General features: G+C 41.3%; 2 protein-coding genes across 2 annotated transcripts; both read right to left on the reverse strand.

Annotated features, from left to right (window-relative positions):
- Positions 1–8,005: 8,005 nt before the first annotated feature.
- LOC117887681 (olfactory receptor 5V1-like) lies at positions 8,006–8,938 on the reverse strand. Its single transcript, XM_034790363.1, has one exon. It carries the CDS (start codon positions 8,936–8,938, stop codon positions 8,006–8,008), a length of 933 nt encoding a protein of 310 aa, XP_034646254.1.
- A 9,969-nt stretch (positions 8,939–18,907) lies between these two features.
- On the reverse strand, positions 18,908–19,846 carry LOC117887428 (olfactory receptor 5V1-like). Its single transcript, XM_034790043.1, has one exon. The coding sequence runs from the start codon at positions 19,844–19,846 to the stop codon at positions 18,908–18,910; it is 939 nt and encodes a 312-aa protein (XP_034645934.1).
- Positions 19,847–20,099: the final 253 nt, after the last annotated feature.

The raw sequence follows: 20,099 nt of genomic DNA on the forward strand, positions 1-20,099 counted from the left end.
TCTGATCTGTGGTTTTCTCTCTGTTTTCTTAGTCTGCTTATTCACATACTTACAGATTTTTCTACCTAATCTCTCTACCTACCTTTGGAATACAGCATCTAAGGAGATCCAATATTCTTTATCCAGAGCAGTGAAACCCCTCAAAATGTGTAGTGGGAATTGAGCAAAGAGTTGTTCCTTAGCTGACTCCAAGACTAAGATCTGATTCTTGAGAGCTGTTTAAAAGAGTTGGCTTGTTCCCCCTGGGACAAGATCCCTGAAGTTCACTCTCTGTAACAAGCTATAAATAACACTGTGCTGGTTCAACCCTTAAGCACCATTCTACCATGAGTAAGAATGAGAGCAATGATACTTGGATTATCAAAAGAGCCTAATGGATTTAGATATCCAAACTCAGTGAAAGTCAATCAAAAAGACACATATTTAAGCTCAGATTCTCCTTTTGCTGCTTTGACACCCAAATAGCAAATATTTTTATCACCCATATAATCCTTTGAGATCCTAGCTATAATGTGTAATTATCACAGGAGGGCAGAAGATGACAAAACGTGGGAAATGGCCAGCCATCCTTGAACATCTCCAATAGATGAACACACAGGTTAAGGAATGAGAAATGAGCAAATAGACTGTATAAAATGGCAGGAAAGAGTAAGAGATGAGACAAAGGAGGAGATGTATTGTATAGAGCTGGGCAAAATTTTGAGGTAAATAGTTTATTTACAAAAAAATGCAGTTTTGGTTGACGATTTGCAAAGGTGAAACCTATTTGCCAAATATTTTCATCAGGGGTGGGGGTGAGGGTGGGGGTGGGGAGGGAAGGCTAAACTGACAAACTCAGCATGTGGAACCCTAACATCCTCCCATACTTCCAACCTAGTGGTTAGGGCACTCAGCCACGGAATATCCTCGTTCAGTTCCCTCTCTGTCTGACACGGAGCAGAGGTTTGAAGCTAGGTCTCCCATCTCTGAGGACAGTGTTTAATCTCTGGGGTGTAAGGTAGTTAGGGCGGGGCTTCCTCAGGCTATCCTCTTTAAGCTGTTCACATTGCATATATATCAGCGGCACATCAGCAGCAGCAGATACACATCACTATAATGCAGCTAGGGTGGGACATAGAATAGATTTCCATCTTGGATTGTCCCTTGCAACTCTTCTTGCTTCCATAAGAATCAGTATGGGAGGACTTAGGTTACTTAAATTCCTCATAATTGCATCTTCCAATCTCATTCATGATTGGCCTCATACTCTACATTCTTTAACCTCAGATTTATAAACCTTTACTAAAAGTATACCTTCTTATGCACATTAGACAGGACCTGACCATTGCAGGGATCTTACTCTCAACTGGTGCAAGACTGCAACTTGCTGGGTTTATCTAAGTAGCTCCTCATTTGTGACCAAATCAAACCAAAGGATATTAAGAATACTCTTAACTAATGACACTGAAAACTGTCTAATTTTGCTCTCCTCAGCTATTTTTAATGGATATGTTTCTGCTCTGAATAACAGAGTTGTCATCACTACCACACCGAACACTTCTCTTAGTTGTCACATAAACTGCCTGCCACCCAAACAGAGGCCTTTGAAGATGCCGATGTGCCATGGATGCAAGACCAATCAGATGTGTGACTTCTTCGCATATGGACCTCCTGCTGTCAACTGACTACCCAGATAGATATTCACCCATTCAATGTCATTGCCATCTACATGCAGCATCACCAGGTCATTCATTTCCATTTGATAGGAGGCATGCATGGCTTTGGTTTTATCATCTTAGATTCCACAGTTTTCCTTAGCTCTTACATCAGTAGCTGTAGCTGGTCAATAGTCTCTCTAAGTAAGGAAATATCATCCACATATTCAAAATCTACTAAAGATGAATATTTACATATTACACTTCCTACTTCAGCTTCAATAAGCCTTGTCATTGGCTGCTACTCTGAAACCTGTCACTGTATAATCTATCAGAACATTACATTACATAAGTGAGAGATTGCATTCCTGGCATACCCCTCATTCTACTGAAAACCAGTCTGTAATAAAACCATTTACCCCCATACAAACACATGTACTGTGGTACAGTTCTTCCATGAGACATCCGAAGCCCTCAGTCATCCCACACACAAGTTGCAGTATCCACAGAGCTGATTGATACACTGAGTCAAAAAACAGCTGCAAAGTCTGTAAACACGATGTTAAACTCCTTGTGTCGCTCTAGCCATTTTTCAGTTACATTCTATCTAATGAGTGACACATGGGATTTCACTTTAGTAATTCGCAATATTGTTTCTGGATCTATCATGACTCTTGTGCTTTTGGACCATATAATGGAATGGATATTTCACCCAAGAGGTCTGTCAGGGTTGTAGAGCCTAACTCCCTAGGAGAAGAGGGAGGTGACCCTTTCCAATACTTGCCTAACAACTTACACTTAGGGTGTGTCTACACTATGAACTAGGGGTGTGATTCCCACTTCACATAGACATACACGTGCTAGCTATCATTGAGCTAGCTCACTAAAAATAATAGTGTAGCTGCTGCAGTATGGGCTGTGGTGTGTGGCGGTATGGCTAGCTTTGTCAAATACATACCCACGGGGTTCAGGTGGGATTATTACTCCGTGAAATGAGTCCATGCTACTGCTCACAGCTGCCCATGCTACTATTGCTAATTTTGGAATGCTAGCTCAATGACATGGGAAACACCTCTAGCTCATAGTGTAGATGTAGCCTTAGTGGTCATTAATAAACCATGCCTTTGGGGAGCACTGGAACCAGTTTGAACAGGCTGGGTTGCACTGGGTGTATCACATGGACACACAGGAGAATCTGGGCAGGCCAAGAGAATGTAAATCAGATATGTTCTGTTCCTGTAACTTAAGGGGGAAGCCAATCTAATTTAGCTTCTAGTTAGAGTGACCAGACAGCAAGTGTGAAAAATTGGGAGGAGGGTGGGGGGTAATAGGAGCCTATATAAGAAAAAGACCCAAAATCGGGACCGTCCGTATAAAATCGGGACATCTGGTCACCCTACTTCTAGTGAAGTATGAGATTAGATGACTCTAAGTATGTGTGCAGGGCCCTGGCAGGGGCAATGCTTCAACCATTACCCAGGATTTTTTCTCTGGTTTCAAATCTTCACATCCTCAGCTCAGAACACAAACTACTCCTGACTCTCTGAGTCATCAATTTATCCAGTTAGGCTCTTTGAATAGACCTCGACTAGGTAATCAGCTGGACAAAGGGTCTCTACTCAAAGTGCAGCTTCAAAAGGATGGATTCCAGGTTATTCATTTGCATAATCTTCACCCCCAACAATTTCACTGAAAATCCACTTCACACATATCATCCCCAAAAGTCCTTTGAAGTCCCCAATATCTCCCAGCAATTGCATTATTCATGTCTTCCTCCTAAAAAAGCACCATGCAATCCTACAGAAGTACATAAACATTTGCATTTTTAATAAAACAAACTCCAAAGTTGTGAAACTTAATTCAGTAAGGTTTGTCCAGGACTTTGCAGGACACTATCATATCTGTCAAAATGACAATCTTGCCATATAGTATCTGAATCTCTTGCTGCCCTTACGCAACTCAAATCTTCTTCTAGCCTTCTTCCCATCTATATAGGGTTGGCTCTTTGTGTCTTCTTATCCATTCCAGTCTGTCTTAAAGGCAGTTCCTTGGAAACTCTGAAGCTAATCAAATCATTTACCATGGCATCCATCCATCTAGTTTTGGGTCTGCCAACTCTTCTCTTACCCTACACTTCTAAGTTTACCTCCCTGTTTCCTATTTTTTTTCTTCTGATCTTCTTTTCACATAGTCAAACCAAGTAAGCATGGATTCTTTTAGCTTTTCTGTAGCTGGTACCAATTTCACACTTCCCCTAATACATTACTTCTGAAAACGGTCCGTTCTTGTAACTCCAAGTGTCCATCTTAACATTTTCATTTCCACTGCATACAAGACCTGCTCCTGTCTCTTCCTCAAACCCCAGCATTGGGAGCGTTACAAAAGTGCAGCTTAATTACCATTTTGTACTTCTCGTCAATTTAATAGGCTTAATGAAAATGCAAATGCTCATATAGTGCCCCATCCTGCAAAAGGTTTACTCCTGTGAATAGGATCAACACATGAATAATTTTATTGAAATTAAGTGTGAGTACAGGCTTCTACCATGAGCGCGAATCTTTCTGCAGGATGGAGATCGTACACAATGTTGATTGGACTCAATCCCGCAGGTAGTCTATAAGTGGAAGTCCTTTTAGCCTCAGATGGATTTCTGAATGCAAACAGGCTGTCAGGATATGTCCATGTAGTCTAAAAACTAGTAGACAGAACAAGAGAAATGCACATATTGGGGGAGAGAAAAGAACAGCAAAAACAGAAAATGCAGCTTCTGTCTCTGGTGTTGATTTCATTTGTAGCCTCAGTCCTGTGGAAACAGAGGCCCAGCACATGGTTTTATTAGCCACTCTGAGAGCTGACAAGCTTCTACCAGTATTGGGCTGGTTTGGGCATTGCTTTTAGATGCCTTTTTCTGGTCACAGGCTCACAACAGTGTTGCAAAATACACTGATTGTACTGTTAAGCCAGACTTTCATTAGGCAGAAGGAAAAAGGTGAGGGATAGGAAAGATAAGAAATTAAGTTGGAAAGGAAAAAGATATTGTGTGTGGGGGTGGGGTGGGGAGAGAGAGAGAGCCACTGTCTTGCATCTCAGGTGGTATTCAGAATTTATCTGAGGAGGTTGGTGTTGTAATCTGGGTTTCTTTCTCTGGCCCAGTCTGGTCAGGACATCTCTCAACATTAGGATGACAAAAGTCCCAAGTCATAATAGATGGTGGGGGTATCAGCCAGGATATGGAAGCTCACTCCAGTAGCCAGGGGTTCTCCCCAAAGTCTCTATTTAAGAATGCCAAAAGGGAGTGATGGGTGCAACAGCCCCTCCCCTCATTACGTTGTCCACCAGTTAGTCCCAGTTTCTTATATACCGATTTCTGACATTCATTGATTTCTCCAGTTTGGCTCTTTAAAGAGACCTTGACTAGGTAATCAGCCAGACAATGGGTATCTGCTCAAAGTGTAGCTTCAAAAAATGGATTTTAGGTGGGCCATTTGCATAATCTTCACCCCCAACAAATTCCTTGAAAATCCACTTCACATGTATTATCCCCAAAAGTCCTTTGAAGTCCTCAATATCTCCCAGCAATTTCATTATTCGTGTCTTCCTCCTAAAGGAGCCCCATGCAATCCCACAGAAGTACATAAACATTTGAATTTTAATTCAATGAACTCCAAGGATGTGAAAATTAATTCAATAAAGTTTGTTCAGGATGTTACAGGATCTTGTCATATCTGCAAGTAAAGTCTTCTGCACTCTTGCAGTTTATATTGAACTCTTGGAATATAGTGGCTGAACCTCCTGCTGCACATACTTAACTCAAATCTTCTTCTAGCCTTACTCCCATCCATATGGGGTTGGTTCTTTACATCCTTTTTATCCATTCCAGTCTGTCTTGCATGCATTCCTTGGACACTCTTCAGCTAATCATGTCCTTTAGTACGACATCCATCCATTTAGTTCTGGGTCTGCCAACGCTTCATTTTCCCTCCACTTCTAAGTTTAACTCCCTGTTTCCTATATAATCTTCCAATTTTCTTTTCACGTGGCCAAACCATCTATGCCTCAATTCCCACAGCTTTTCTCTAACTGGTACCAACTTCACATTTCCTCTGCTTCATTCATTCCAAACATGGTCCATTCATGGAACTCCAAATATCTATCTTTACATTTTCATTTCCATTGTATTCAAGATCTGCTCCGGTCTCTTTCTCAGTGCCCAGAATTCAGAGCCCTGTGAAAGTGCAGGCCTAATTAACATTTTGCAGATCTCACTTTTCAATTTGGTAGTTTTAGTGAAAATACAAATGTTCATATAAATAGACATATAATTCCCAATCCAGCAAGAACTTTACTGCTGTGAATATGTTGTACATATGAATAATTTTATTGAAATTAAGTGTTAATAGGGACTACTAGCACGAGTGTGAATCTATCTGCAAGGTGGGGATCATGCATAATGTTGATTAGATTCAGTCCTGCAGGTGGTCTATAAGTGGAAGTCTTGGAAGCCTCAGTTGAAGTTCTGAATGCAGACAGGCTGTAGGGATATATCCATTTAGTCTAAATACTCAAGAGCATGCAGTATCACGTCTATAGAGAAGAAGAGATTCACAAAAACATAATAGGGAAATGAAGAGGCCCACTCAGTGGAGACCTCCTCTCTTTCTTCCTGTAGGATTTCCATAAGGTAAAGTTGATGGTTTGGTGAACCACTGTTGGGAGGGTGTTCCATGCATGTGCTGATGGCATGAAGAAGACACATAATTAGACAGTGGAACTTCTGGACACATTTAGACTTTGAAGACCAAAAATGTAGCAATATTCAGAAAAGGTTTGGATAAGACAAATATTCAGGGTTATTATAATTAATGTTGACAACATATTTTGAAGGGATATTAAACATCATATTCAGGGATTAAGCCACATAACCCAGTCACTGTCCCACATTAAACAGTTTTAAACAAGGTTCGGAGTTTGGTTTGCAGAGACCTCAGTCTGTTTAGTACCTTGGCAAACAAAGCATTAAAAATCTCTTTTTATAACCTTTTATTAAAGACAAGAAGTAAAAATGCATGTGAAATGTAAAATATTAAATCAGGCTTTCATTTTAACAACATCTCTTGTTCCCTTTTCCTTGAGCTGAAGACAGTTTAAAAAAAAAAAAACATTAGATAAGTTCATGGAGGATAGGTCATCAATGGCTATTAGTCCAGAAAGCCAGAGAGGCAACCCCATGTTCTGGGTGTCACTAAACCTCTGACTGCCAGAAGCTGGGACTGCATGACAGGGGATGCATCACTCGATAATTGTCTGTTCTGTTCATTCCCTTTGAAGAATCTGGCACTGGCCATTGGCAGAAACATGACATTAGGCTAGATGGACCGTTGGTCTGACCTGGAATGGTCTTTCATTTGTTCTTATGTTCTAACATGATAATAGATGGTTCCCTAGTCAATGGGAGATGCTGAGGAGTTGGGTGTGTTCTAAGCCCTGTCACTGTCAAAGAGTTCAGTCCCCATATCCCCATGAGTGAGACACATCCTTCTGCTTCTGATTCTCAGCTAGGAAACCTCTAACCCCACCAAATGTTTTTTTTTTTTTTTACATGAAGCTGGGGCTGGAGGAGGAAGAAGAAGGAATTAGAAGGAGGAGACTGCTTATAATGGTCAGGGTAGTCACCTGGGATGTGGGAGGGCCCCACTTCAAGTGCCTGATAAAGACACAGGATTTAAACAGGGGATGTCCCCCCTCCCATGTGGATGCCCTAACCACCGGGATACGCTCATGTGGGTCTCTCTCTAACTATCCTGTTCAAGTTCCTTTGTGGATCTAGCCCTCCCAGGGGAGTAAACCCATTGGCTCCAATGATTATTATATTATCCTTATTAATTATTATGGAAAATCCTTGAGATTTTAGTAGAATAGAATGAGATTCCTGATATTAAATGGAGTTTCAACAAATTAGTCAAAAAACAAAAGAACAGAGATTAAAAGATGAAGAGATTCTTTTTATAGAATTGGCCAAAATCTCAGCTGGCATAAATTGGCCATAGATCCCCTGAAGTCAGTGGGCCAGACTAAAGAGATATGGAGATAGAGGAAAGGAAGAAATGTGTGAATGACTCTACAGCCCGGTGCTCAGAGCACTCACTCTGGATTTAGGAGACCCAAGATCCAGTGCTCCAGTGACTCTTCTACAACTGGGAATCTGGCCTGCTGACTTCAATGGAGCCACACTCATTTAGACCAACTGAGGTTTTGTCCCAATTTGTGTCCGTCAGTTACCTGAGCTGAGAACTTCCCAAACACAAGTTATCCACAGTTCTATGCACTCTGATGTAAAAATATGTAATTTAATTTACTTAAGATCATCAACATTACTTGAGAAACTTCAATTTCCCCAACATTTTCCTTAGAGCTGTTTTCACCTCCTTGTTTTTCAGGCTGTAGATGATGGGGTTTAACATGGGGGTCAAGATGCTGTACTGGATGGAGAATATTTCATCCAGCACTACAGAAGAGACTGAGCTGGGTTTTGTGTACTGGAGAAAACCTGTCAGGTAAAATAAGCCAACCACAATAAGGTGGGAGCTGCAGGTGGAGAAGGCTTTACGCCTGCCCTCTGCAGAGCGTATCCTCAGGACGGTGGAGATGATGTGAATGTATGAGATCAGAGTGAGGAGGAAGGAGCTTGATCCAAATATCACAGCCGAAGTAAGAAGCACCACTTGATTGGTGAGGGTCTCAGTGCAGGACAGTTGTAACAGAGGAGGGAGTTCACAGCTGAAATGATGGATTTGGTTGTACCCACAGAAACGTAACTTCAGAGTAAAAACAGTGTTAAGAAGGGCATAAAAGAAGCCCATGGTCCATGCCCCACTCACCAGCTGAACGCAGATCTCTTTGCTCATTCTCTCCATGTAACGCAATGGGTCACAGATGGCAGAATAGCGATCATAAGCCATGGCTGAGAGAATGAGAACTTCAGCCCCAGCTGAGAGGAGGATGAAGAACAGCTGAGCAATGCAGCCATTGACAGAAATAGTTTTGTGTGCTGCCAGGAAGTTCCTGAGTGTGTTAGGCACCGTGACCGAGGAATAGCAGATATCAACAAAGGATAAATGGAAGAGGAAAAAGTACAGAGGGGTGTGAAGGTGAGAATCAGCTCTTATGACCACCATGATCACTATGTTACCACCCAGAGTGATTAGGTAAATAACTAAAAACACCGAGAAGAGGAAAATCTGCATCTGTGGGTCACTGGAAAGTCCCAGAAGAATAAATTCGGTCACTGTGGTTTGATTTTTCATTGATATTTTTTCAGCAACACTAGGACCTATAAGACAAATAAATAAATAAAATTAACGCAGAAAATAAAAGTGAATTGAACTGTCATCTAGAGGTCATTTCTTCAGTAGTCTGAATATAAAGAGAGCCCTATTCTATCATGTAAAATATATATATATATATTTTTAAATAGACAAGATTTAGAAAACCAACAGCGATAATCTGGCTTGAATTTGTGTGTTCTACAATGACAAAATGGACCAGATACACAACAGGACTTAGATCCCTGGCAGCCACTTCAAGCACCTAAATCACAGAATCGGGCCCCACAGGTATTCACAAAATCCCCACCCAGCTAGGACTATGGGACAGTCTGATGTGTACCTTCCTTAGGCTATCCTTTTGAATCTGTTTCACTGTGTTTAAATAATTAAAGAGGCATTGGAGAAAGAGGACTGGATACTGTATCTCCTGCATCCAGGGTGAGGATCCTAACCACCAGTCATTCGCTTGCTTGCAGTTTCTCTGTGGCCTAATAACTCTTTCCTGATGTTAGAGGGACAGATTAGAGATACATCTGTTTTTACTCCAGTTGGGTATCTGGCCCCTTTACTCCAATGGAGCTATGGCTGATTCACACCCACTGAATCTGGGATCTGGCCAATTCTATAAGTATCTCTCTGTTTACTACATTTTGTACTTTTTGTAGAGCAGCAGTTTTTGGCCTTTTTTAATTTGCGGACCCCTAAAAATGTAGGTGCAGACCCCTTTGAAAATCTTAAACATGGTCTACGAACCACCACGGGTCTGTGGACCAAAAGTTCAAAACCACTGTTGTGGTTTGGGCATAGCCTGGCAACCTAATACAGAGAACACAGGTGAATTGATAAGTATAAAACATGCCATAAAGAGGGCCTCAGAAGGGCTTAGCTTTATGACAGGCTCCTCCACTGCCAAGGTGTGTGTGTGGAAGTGGGTAACCCCAGGGTGATATAATGCAATTGTCCAAATAATTCAAGAAAAGAGATAATTTTCAGCCAAAGAGTGAAAAGGACTCTTAGATTACTTCTTGGTTTGCACTAAGGTTGGATTTTGGCAAAACCAGAAGAGAGAGGCTGGAGGACATGAATGCGCCAAGACTGGAAGAAGAGAAACGACAACACCGAGAAAGGAATGACTGAGCACAGACTCACTGGACAACTAAGAGCTTAATAGTGAAGAGGAATTATTTTTGGAAATGGAGATTGAAAGCCTGAAAAGGGAGATTAGTCAAGTTGACCCACATGCAAACATTTTGGTAGAGCAATGACACAGGATAAACAGTAGTATGGCACAGTGCCATGGAGATCAAGTGGAATCAAGGGGATAAGTAAAAATTTGACATCCAAACAAGACAGCTGATAGTGATGCAATGAGTATTGAATAGCCATCAAGACACTGACAGGTCATCTGACAGTGTGATACAGGAAAAGGTCTGCTATCCATGGAGGAAGAAGTTGATAATCAAGAATACAACATCAAAACATATTAAAAGTGAGACAGAGAAAAAGATCAACTGGTAGTGATAAAAAGCATTGACTGAGAATGCATTCCAGCCCAAGAAATCATGAAAGATAGTAGAAATGAAATCCCCACAGAAAAACTCCAAAGTTTTACACAGAAATGAGTGGAGAGAGATCAAACCTGTTTGGGTTAGAAGATGCATAAACTCATGGCTTCTAGAAGGATATTGGAAAAGCGACAGAGAGCCTCAATATGAGTGCACAAGAGGAGTCCTTAAGGGTTATTTACAGAGAAGTAAGATCAAGCAAAAAAACTGCTCCCTGAACTGCACAATGTGTTCTGAAAAGGAAGAGACTGTGGAACGCCTGCTGAGCCTGGCTAGGAGAGAACACACACATGAGGCCACCAAGTTCCTGCACTGGAGTCTGTGGAAGTACATATTTAAATGCATTGTGTGTTTTTACAACCACCAAACCAAAAGTGCTCTAGCAATGGAGCTATGGCTGATTCACACCCACTGAATCTGGGATCTGGCAATTTTCACAGACTGAGCAGTGCAGAAAAACAGGCCAAATATTAATATATCACCATACTAGCAGATAGTGTCATAAAAAAGAAACAAAACAACAAGATAGCAAGGTATGAAGAACACTTCCACACAGTAAATTGATTATGGAAAAATAGAACACAGATGATCTCAGCGATTATTGGAATACTTAGTGATCCCTAAGCGTCTGACTGAGCAGCTGAAGAACATGTGAGGAGTGCAAGACATCATGGTCAGTGACTTCAAGCAGACAGAGCTCTCAGACACTGCGAGAATGTTACGGAAAGTCAAAGGAAAATAAGAGCATTTGATCATCTAAAATGCAGGAATTGTGCAGAGGATTTAACAAAACTCCTGACTACCCGAACCTACAGACTCGGTGCACAAAGGATTTACTGGTGACTTTTGGGGATAAATTTTAGATGGAAAATTTTCCCTCTTTATGCTTAAAGATCTTATATATTGTGAAAGCTATTTGTTTAAAAAATTCCACCTATGCAATACTGAGGGACAGTAATAATGATCATAATAAATGAATGTGCCCAGCAAACACACTCTAGGCACGATATGATTTTAAAAGGAGGGATCTGATTGTAAATGGGAGTTTTGTTCCTAAGTAACTTACACTCAACCCAATGGAACTTTTGCCTCAGGATCCTGCACATCTGAATATCAGGCTGTTCCTACATAAGAGAATCTCTCCTGCCCTAATGGAATTGACATTGATTTGTAGTGGAAATGGGAAGGAAGCCAATGTTTTGTCCAATGTCAAATCTATGTTTATCCCATATGTATCCCGGAGAGAAAATACATCTGTTCCCAACTATCAGCTCATCAGACAAATGCCCGAGCAAACAGATGGACCTTGCCTGAATGGTAATGAAGTCACTGTGCACAGTGAAGCCAAAAGCTAAGTGTCTTCTCTAGAGAATGCCCTGCCCACAATCTACTCACCCCCCAACACACAGACTCCAAAAATTGAAACTACCGTTTCCTACACCAGCTGATCTCAGTTTTATCAGTGTTGCCTCGAGAAATACACAGAGAGAGAGATGACTGGATTGCCAGCCATGACCCCTATGCTGCTACTGACTCTGTGTAAGCTGACTGCTGCCTTCAGGCAGAAATGAAAGGGACTCTGCAGAGAGACCCACCCTTAGATAAGGGGTAGGGGCAGAACTTGGTCCTTTGAAAGTAAAAGGAAAAAAAGATTACAATGAATAAAAACATGAATCAACTCACCTGCCTTTTAATGTAGATCATAAAGATGGTGAGATCATTCCGACCTGTGATTTTCTCTTTTTGTTTTCTTCGTCTATCTACTAATTTACTGATTTGTCTGTCTAATCTCTCTCTCTCTGCCTATGGAAAACAGCATTTAGGACGTCAAATATTTTTTTAAGAGGAGCAGTGAGACCCTTCAAGGTGTGTAAGATTATCAGTGGGAGTGGAACAAAGACCCTTTCCTTAGCAGACTCCAAGACTAAGAGCTGATTTCTTGAGAACTGTTTAAATGCTGTCTTGTTCCCCCTGGAACAAGATCCCTGAAGTTCACTTTCTGTGACAAGCTGCCGAGAACACTGCGGGGTGGGGCCAGCCCTTAAACAACGGTCTATGGTTGTTTAGGGTACTCAGGCTTAGATTATGAAAAGAGCCTAAGTGATTTAGGTTTCCAATCTCAGGGACAGTGAATTAAAAAGGCATGTATTTAGGCTCAGACTCTCCAAAGTAGGCTAAGGAATTAGACATCCAAATAGTAAATCATTTCATTTCCTTAGACTCCTTTGAAGATGATAGCTATAATGTATAATTCCACAAGAGGGCAGTGGAGGGGAAAGCCTGGGAAGAGGCCAGCCATCCTTAAACATCACCAATAGATGGATACACAGGTTAAGGAATGAGAAAGGAGCAAATGGGCTGTAAGATGGCAGGAAAGAATAGGAGATGAGACAAAGGAAAAGCTATATTGTATAGAGCTGGGCAAATTTTTTCAGAGAAACAGCTGATTCACCAAAAAATGCTCTTTTGATTGACCTGATACATTTGTAAATTTGAAACAAGTTTACCAAATAATTTCATCCGAGCCAAAGGGGGGGAAAAGACTAAATTCACAAAGAGGCACAGGGAACGTCATTGACTTGCAATACTTTTAACACATTGGTTAGGGGCTCATCACCTGACACGTGGGAGATACTCATTCATGACCCACCTCTGTCTGTTGTGAAGCAGAGAGTTGAAGTTTGGTTTTCCATCTCTCGGGAAAGTGCTTTAATCTCTAGGCTAGTTTGAGGCAGGCCTTTCTCAGTGTCTCCTCTTGAATCTGTTTGCTTTGTATAAATCAACAGCACATCAGCAGATACACATGGCTATAATGCAGACATGGCAGCATATAGAATTGGTTTCCATCTTAAATAGTTCCTTGCAAGTCTTTTTCCTTCCACAAGTGTAAGTATGGGAGGATTAAGGTTTCTTAAATCCCACAAAATTGCATTTTCCAATCCTATTCTTAGTCAGCCTCATGCTCTATTTTCTTTGACCCCAGATATAAAAAGCTTCAGTAAAAGCATAACTTCTTCTGTGAGTTGAACTGATGCCAGACTGCAACTTGCTGGGATCATCTTAGGTATCTTCTCATTTGTGACAAATCAGACAAATAGAAGTGAAGAATACGCTGTAACTTTTGACACTGAAAACTGTTTAGTTTCCTCTCCTCAGCTGTATTTAATGGAAATGTTTCTTCTGCATATATGAGAGATGTCATCACAACAGCATGTAACACTTGTTTCTTAGTTGTCACAGAGACATCCTGCTACCCAAGCAGGGGTCTTTGAATGATGCTGAAATGCCACTGACAAAAGACCCATCAGACCTGTGACTTCTTCAGATATAGAACCTCCTATCATCTGACTACTCAGATACATAAAAGGATTCACCCATTCAGTCAAGTATCAGAGGGGTAGCTGTGTTAGTCTGAATCTGTAAAAAGTAACAGAGGGTACTGTGGCACCTTTAAGACTAACAGAAATATTGGGAGCATAAGCTTTCGTGGGCAAGAACCTCACTTCTTCAGATGCTTTTCTATTGGTGATGCTCCCAATACTTCTGTTAGTCTTAAAGGTGCCACAGGACCCTCTGTTGCTTTTCACCCATTCAGTGTTGACGCCATTTACATGCTCTGTCGGCAGATCATGAATAACCCTGGGCAAAAGAAATTGCCCTTCCAAATTATTTGTAAATGGGTTCAATGAACTCAGGATGAATTCACAAATAATTCAAGGGCACAAAACAAGGCCAACATTCACAGCTAACGTTTGACTGACTAATAAAACCACTGACATGGATCTATGCCATTTTCAAGAAATCAGAAACTGCCCCCTACATTTCAGAACATTTCCTCATGTAAATAGTATACATTTTTATTAATTGTTTAATGTGTTGCATCATGATAGACTATCAACATTATTTCTCTTGATACCTCTCTGTGTGTTGTTTATTGTTCCATCAGCATATCTCTCTCTCTCTCTCTCTCTGACAAGTTGGACCATTTTTATTACTGAAAAAAGAAAAGCTTTCAAGCAACGCGGAGTTCTTTTTGAGGTCACTGTTCAATGGGTAGAACATTCTCTGTGGTAGGTACATAGACTCCATATCTTGTGGACATGACGTGAGCCAGCATGATATGGAAAATAAACCTGCAACAGAAGGACATTGTTTTCCCTAGGAAAGGGAGCATGGGGCTTGGAGCCATGAACCAGATGGAGATTTTCAGGGTCTGCTGAATGGGGTTTGCTCCTTACATCGGGCTGACTGTGCAATGATTGGTAAAGATCAGGACAACTTCATCTGTGTTCCCCCTCTATGGTCCAGTGAGGCCACCCAGTCACAGGCTTTGTGCTCCCCAGTCATTACCTCTCTTGGGTGGAGATCTGCATCGCTCTTCCTTCTGACAGGGGTATTCCCATGCTGACCAGTTACCTGCCTTCACTGTGTTATTCCAAGCAAAAGATAGTCTGCCTAACAGACCAGCTTCACTTCTCTTCTCAGAGAGATTACACAGGGATTTCCCTGTGGATTCATGTACTTCCCACCCTCACTTCAGAACAAAAACAATGTCTGACTCTGTTAGTGATTCCTTTATCGAATTTGTCTCTTTGAAGAGACTTTGCATATATAATCAGACAGACAATCTCTTCCCAAAATGCTGCTTCAAAAGAAGGGTTTCCAGGTGAGTCATTTGCATAGGGTCGGCCCTAGACCAAATGGCACCCCAGGTGAGAAGCGTCTTCGGTGCCTCCTCACCATTTGTTAAACTTTTGAATACCTTATTTTTTATTGCATTTGTAGCACATTTCATGACTTTGGTGCATGATTTGCATGCATGATTTATCCCTGTCATATAAGAAGATAAATTTGCACACTAGGATTTGTAAATCTGTATTTTGTCACTAACAACACAGCTGGAGAAACATAGACACGGCCCACAATCTTATTAGCCACTTAGAGACCTGCCAAGCTTGTACCAGCATCCAGCAGTTTAGGGCATTACTTTCAGTGGCCTCGTTCTGGTCACCGGCTCACAGCAGTGCTCCTAAGTATACAGTCCTGCTAAGCCAGCCTCTCTTTGGACAGAAGGAAAAAGGGGAGGGATAGGAAAGAGAAGAAATAAAGTGGTGAAGGAAAAGGAGATGGGGCGAAGGGGAGGAAGACAGAGCGAGAGAAAGTCTCACAACTCAGGCGGTATTTGGGATTGAGCAGGGGGCAATGGTGGAGTCATCTTCCTCCCTCTCTCTGGACCAATCTGTTCAGGATGTCTCTCAGGATTAGGATGAAGAAGTTCTGGGGTCCCAGGAAATGGTGGGCGTGTCAGCCATATGGTGACACTCACTCCAGTAGCCAACTTATCTACCCAAAGTCTCTTTCTTTAAGAACTCCAAAAGGGACTGCTGGGTGCAATAGCCCATCCCTTCATCACTTTGCTCACCAATTAGGCCTAGATACACTGATTTTTTGAGCTCACACTGTCTTATTTATGAGGCATGACTTTAGCACAGTTTGTGAGTTCTATCAGGAGACCTTTTCCTTTGGACTAATTCAGTCTCTCTTTCTCCCTCCCTTGAGTGTCTTTTTCCATCACCATTTGATATTAGAGGCTACTGTGACATCTGATGAACTGTCACATACTTTTTACAGTTGAGCTCACAATGAGGCTAAATTTGTAGGCCAAATAATTAATTACAACATTCTGCAGTCCATCTGTGAGGGTATTTCCCCCAAATTACAGAACTTTATTACCATAAATCATCTGTTAAGCACCAACAAAATACTAGTCTCTGTGCTTTAAAATGAAATTAAAGAGAGTATATGACCCAGAGATATATATAATCTGGCCTGTGTGATACAGGAGGACATACTAGGGATCACAGTGGTCCCTTCTGGCCTTTGAAGCTATGAAATCAGTTCCTTTTTATACTTGGCAGTGTACAAATATTAGAGATGATACAGAAATTTCCATCACACAGTAAGCTCCATATTTTGACAACAGGGGCCAAAAAGATGAAATCTCATGCAGAATGTCTAAACAGATGCAGAAATACCTAAACATTTCATTTTTAAATTTGATTGTAACAAAACATTTCCTCTTGAAGTGTCCATTTAAAATGAAAACTTACATACTGAATGAATATTTTTGTGTACAATGAGCTTGAGACGAGTCATTTTATTGTCAATTTAAGTGAAAATATCAATTGAAAATGCAAGTTTTCATTTCAAATTGGACATTTTGAAACAAACGATGTCAAATTGAAATGGAATCTTCCCCCCGCCCCAAACAAAAAAAATGAAATATTTTTCTTCAAAATTCAGATTTTCACACAGAAAATTTCTAACTTGATGTAAGAACACTTTTAGATTTTGTTATCCAAACATAGGAAAAACTTTTGACCAGAACTAACAAACATAGAAGTGGTCATCATTCCTGTTCTAAAGAAATTACAGCCCAACAGAGTGACGCTTAGTAGGAAGGACACCCTGCAAAAGCAGGAGGTGAGAGTAGCTAAATCATGCTATTTTCTATTCACTGAGCTGGTTGCAAAAGTTGTGAATTTTGATGAGAAAGAGAGACATGATTTTTTTCATGAAAATATTCCCATTTTCAACCAGCTCTATTCATCTTTTTTGAAGAATGTGAAAGAAGAAATTCTCCCTTTCAAACCACGAGGAGCGGGTGGTGTCTTTCCTAATGGGGACAGGGAGTGCATTCTGTTAGTTCTAGGCTGAGATGGGAAGAGATATGGGACTACCAATGGGCACATGATGATTGTGTGATTCAAGGCAGAGACAGGCTTCAATATTTTCCTTTCCATGGACTTTCTGACTGACCTTGGGCATGTCACTGGGACTACATTTTCCCCATCCAATAGAAGTAGGGCACCTAATTTACCTAAACTCTTTTGAAAATCCCAGCCTGCTTGTTGACTCTTCATTTACCCGAGACAACATCTCTGTAAGTCCAATTTTGACAAAAGGTGGATTCTGAATCATAACTTTATTTGCTGAGGCAAGGTCCTCAGCTGACATATCTCAGTGTAGCCCTGTTTCTTTCAGTGGAGTCATGTTGCTTTCCACCAGCTGCGGTGCGGCATCTAAGGGTGAATATCACTGGGATGCATAGTCCCAGCACCACTTCCTATTATGTTTAGGATTTAAGTGGAAACTCGATGATACGCGGGTCTTTCCAACTCAATGGTGAGTGAAATGTGAGGAATGTAAAATCACTTTAGAATATGGACACTATGGGCCAGATTCTTAGTTCATGTAAATCCACAAAGCACCATTATCTCAATGGAACTGGGTGGATTTACATCCAGAGCTAGATTCACAAAGGGACATAGCTGTTCTAATGCTGAGCATTGTAGTGGATAACTTTTAGGTGATTTTTTTAATCACTCAGTTTCCAGAGCCTGAGTTGGCTCCCTACACAGAGAAAGGGAAGACATAGGCAACTAGGAATGGGATTAAAAAAAAGCCAACATGACAGATGGTTCCTTAGCCAATGGGAAAGGCCAAGCAGAGGGTTGTGTTCTAAACCCCACAGGTATCACAATAGTTCAGTCCCTATCTCCTCTGGGAGAAGGCACGTCCTTCCCCTTGGGATTCTCAGCTGGGAAGCTTCTAACCCCACCTAAAGTGGCAAAAAAACATGGTGAGAGAGAGGAGAGAAGAAGGAATTAGGTGGAAGAAAGCCCTCATTTTTTATTCTAGCAGATAGTGACGTAGCAGAACCTCTTCAAGTGCCTGATAAGGAGAAAGCTTTTAAAAAGGGATCTGCTTCCACCCACGTGGGTGCCCTACCCACTATGATATGGGATACCTGATATGTGTCTCTCTCAATCTCTCCTAATAGAGCCTTAATTCCTTTGTGCATCTTGACCCAGCTGGGGATCACACTCATTATTAATTATTATTATTATTGGAGACAGAGGCATTAATAGGGATGAATCCTATAAGATACCACAGATATTAAATAGGGTTTTCAACAAAATACTCTAGCAGAGCTACAGAATGCAATAGACAAAGGTGTTCTTTTTCATAGAACTGGCCAGATCCTCAAGTGGTATAAATTAGCCATAGCTCCATTGAAGTCAGTGGGTCAGATTGAAAGAGATATTGTCCCAAAGAGAGAGAAAGAGAGAGAGAGCATGAATGGCTCTAGATCCTGGTGCTTCTAGCACTCACCCTAGATGGAGACCCAAGATCCTGTCCCCTTTGCTCCAGTGTCTCTTCTACCCAAAGAGGATGTGGCCTGCTGAGTTGACTGGAGGCACATTGGCCAAAACCTCAGCTGGTCTAAATCAAAGTGTCAGAAACCTGAGCAGAGAATCTCCCAAACACAAGTTATAAACAGTTCTATGTGCTTTGTGTTTTTTTTTAAATAAGATCGACACTACCTGAGAAATTTGAATTTCCCCAACATTTTCCCTATAGCTGTTTTCACCTCCTTGTTTTTCAGGCTGTATATGATGGGGTTTAACATAGGGGTCAAGATGCTGTACTGGATGGAGAACATTTCATCGAGAACCACAGAAGAGACTGAGTTGGGTTTTGTGTACTGGAAAAAAGCTGTCAGGTAAAACAAAATAACTACAATAAGGTGGGAGCTGCAGGTGGAGAAGGCTTTACGCCTGCCCTCCGCAGAGCGTATCTTCAGGATGGTGGAGATGATGAGAATGTAGGAGATCAGGGAGAAGAGAAAGGAGATTGATCCAAGTATGACAGCAGAAGTAAGAAGCACGACTTGATTGGTGAGTGTCTCAGTGCAGGACAGTTGTAATAGAGGAGGGAGCTCACAACTGAAATGGCTGATTTGATTGGGCCCACAGAAATGCAACTTGACGGTAAAAACAGTGTTAAGCAGGGCATGCGAGAAACTTATTGCCCATGCACCGCTCACCAGCTGAACACAGATCCCTTTGCTCATTCTCTCCATGTAACGCAATGGGTCACAGATGGCAGCGTAGCGGTCATAAGCCATCGCTGAGAGAATGAAAGCTTCAGTAACAGCTAAGAGGAAAAAGAAGAATATCTGGGTAATGCAGCCATTGACAGAAATAGTTTTGCGCTCTGCTAGGAAGTTCCTCAGTGTGTTAGGCACCGTGACCGAGGAATAGCAGATATCAACAAAGGATAAGTGGAAGAGGAAGAAGTACATAGGGATGTGAAGGTGAGAATCAGCTCTTATCACCACCATGATCACTATGTTACCACCCAGAGTGATTAGGTAAATAACTAAAAACACCAGGAAGAGGAAAATCTGCATCTGTGGGTCACTGGAAAGTCCCAGGAGGATAAATTCGGTCACCATGGTTTGATTTTTCATTTGCATTTATTCAGGAAATCTGTGACCTGGAAGACCAGAAAAAAATGAAATTAACACTTATTGTGAAAATAAATTGAAATAGTATGTGGAGATCATCTGTTCCAGAGGATAAATGTAAAGAGAGTGCTATTCTGTTCTGCAAAATGTGTGTTTTAAGTAGACTAAATTTAGAGAGCGAGAGAAAGAGAGATGCGAGATGGTATTTGTGTGTTTTAAATAGGCAAAATAAGCTGCATACACAAAAGGACTTGGGCACCTA

This window comes from Trachemys scripta, chromosome 14, assembly GCF_013100865.1.
Source record: "Trachemys scripta elegans isolate TJP31775 chromosome 14, CAS_Tse_1.0, whole genome shotgun sequence".
Taxonomy (NCBI): domain Eukaryota; kingdom Metazoa; phylum Chordata; order Testudines; family Emydidae; genus Trachemys; species Trachemys scripta.

What these genes read in the sequence shown, in the direction of transcription:
- LOC117887681 (XM_034790363.1), bottom strand. Translation starts at nt 8,938, where the DNA reads ATGAAAAATCAAACCACAGTGACCGAATTTATTCTTCTGGGACTTTCC.
- LOC117887428 (XM_034790043.1), bottom strand. Translation starts at nt 19,846, where the DNA reads ATGCAAATGAAAAATCAAACCATGGTGACCGAATTTATCCTCCTGGGA.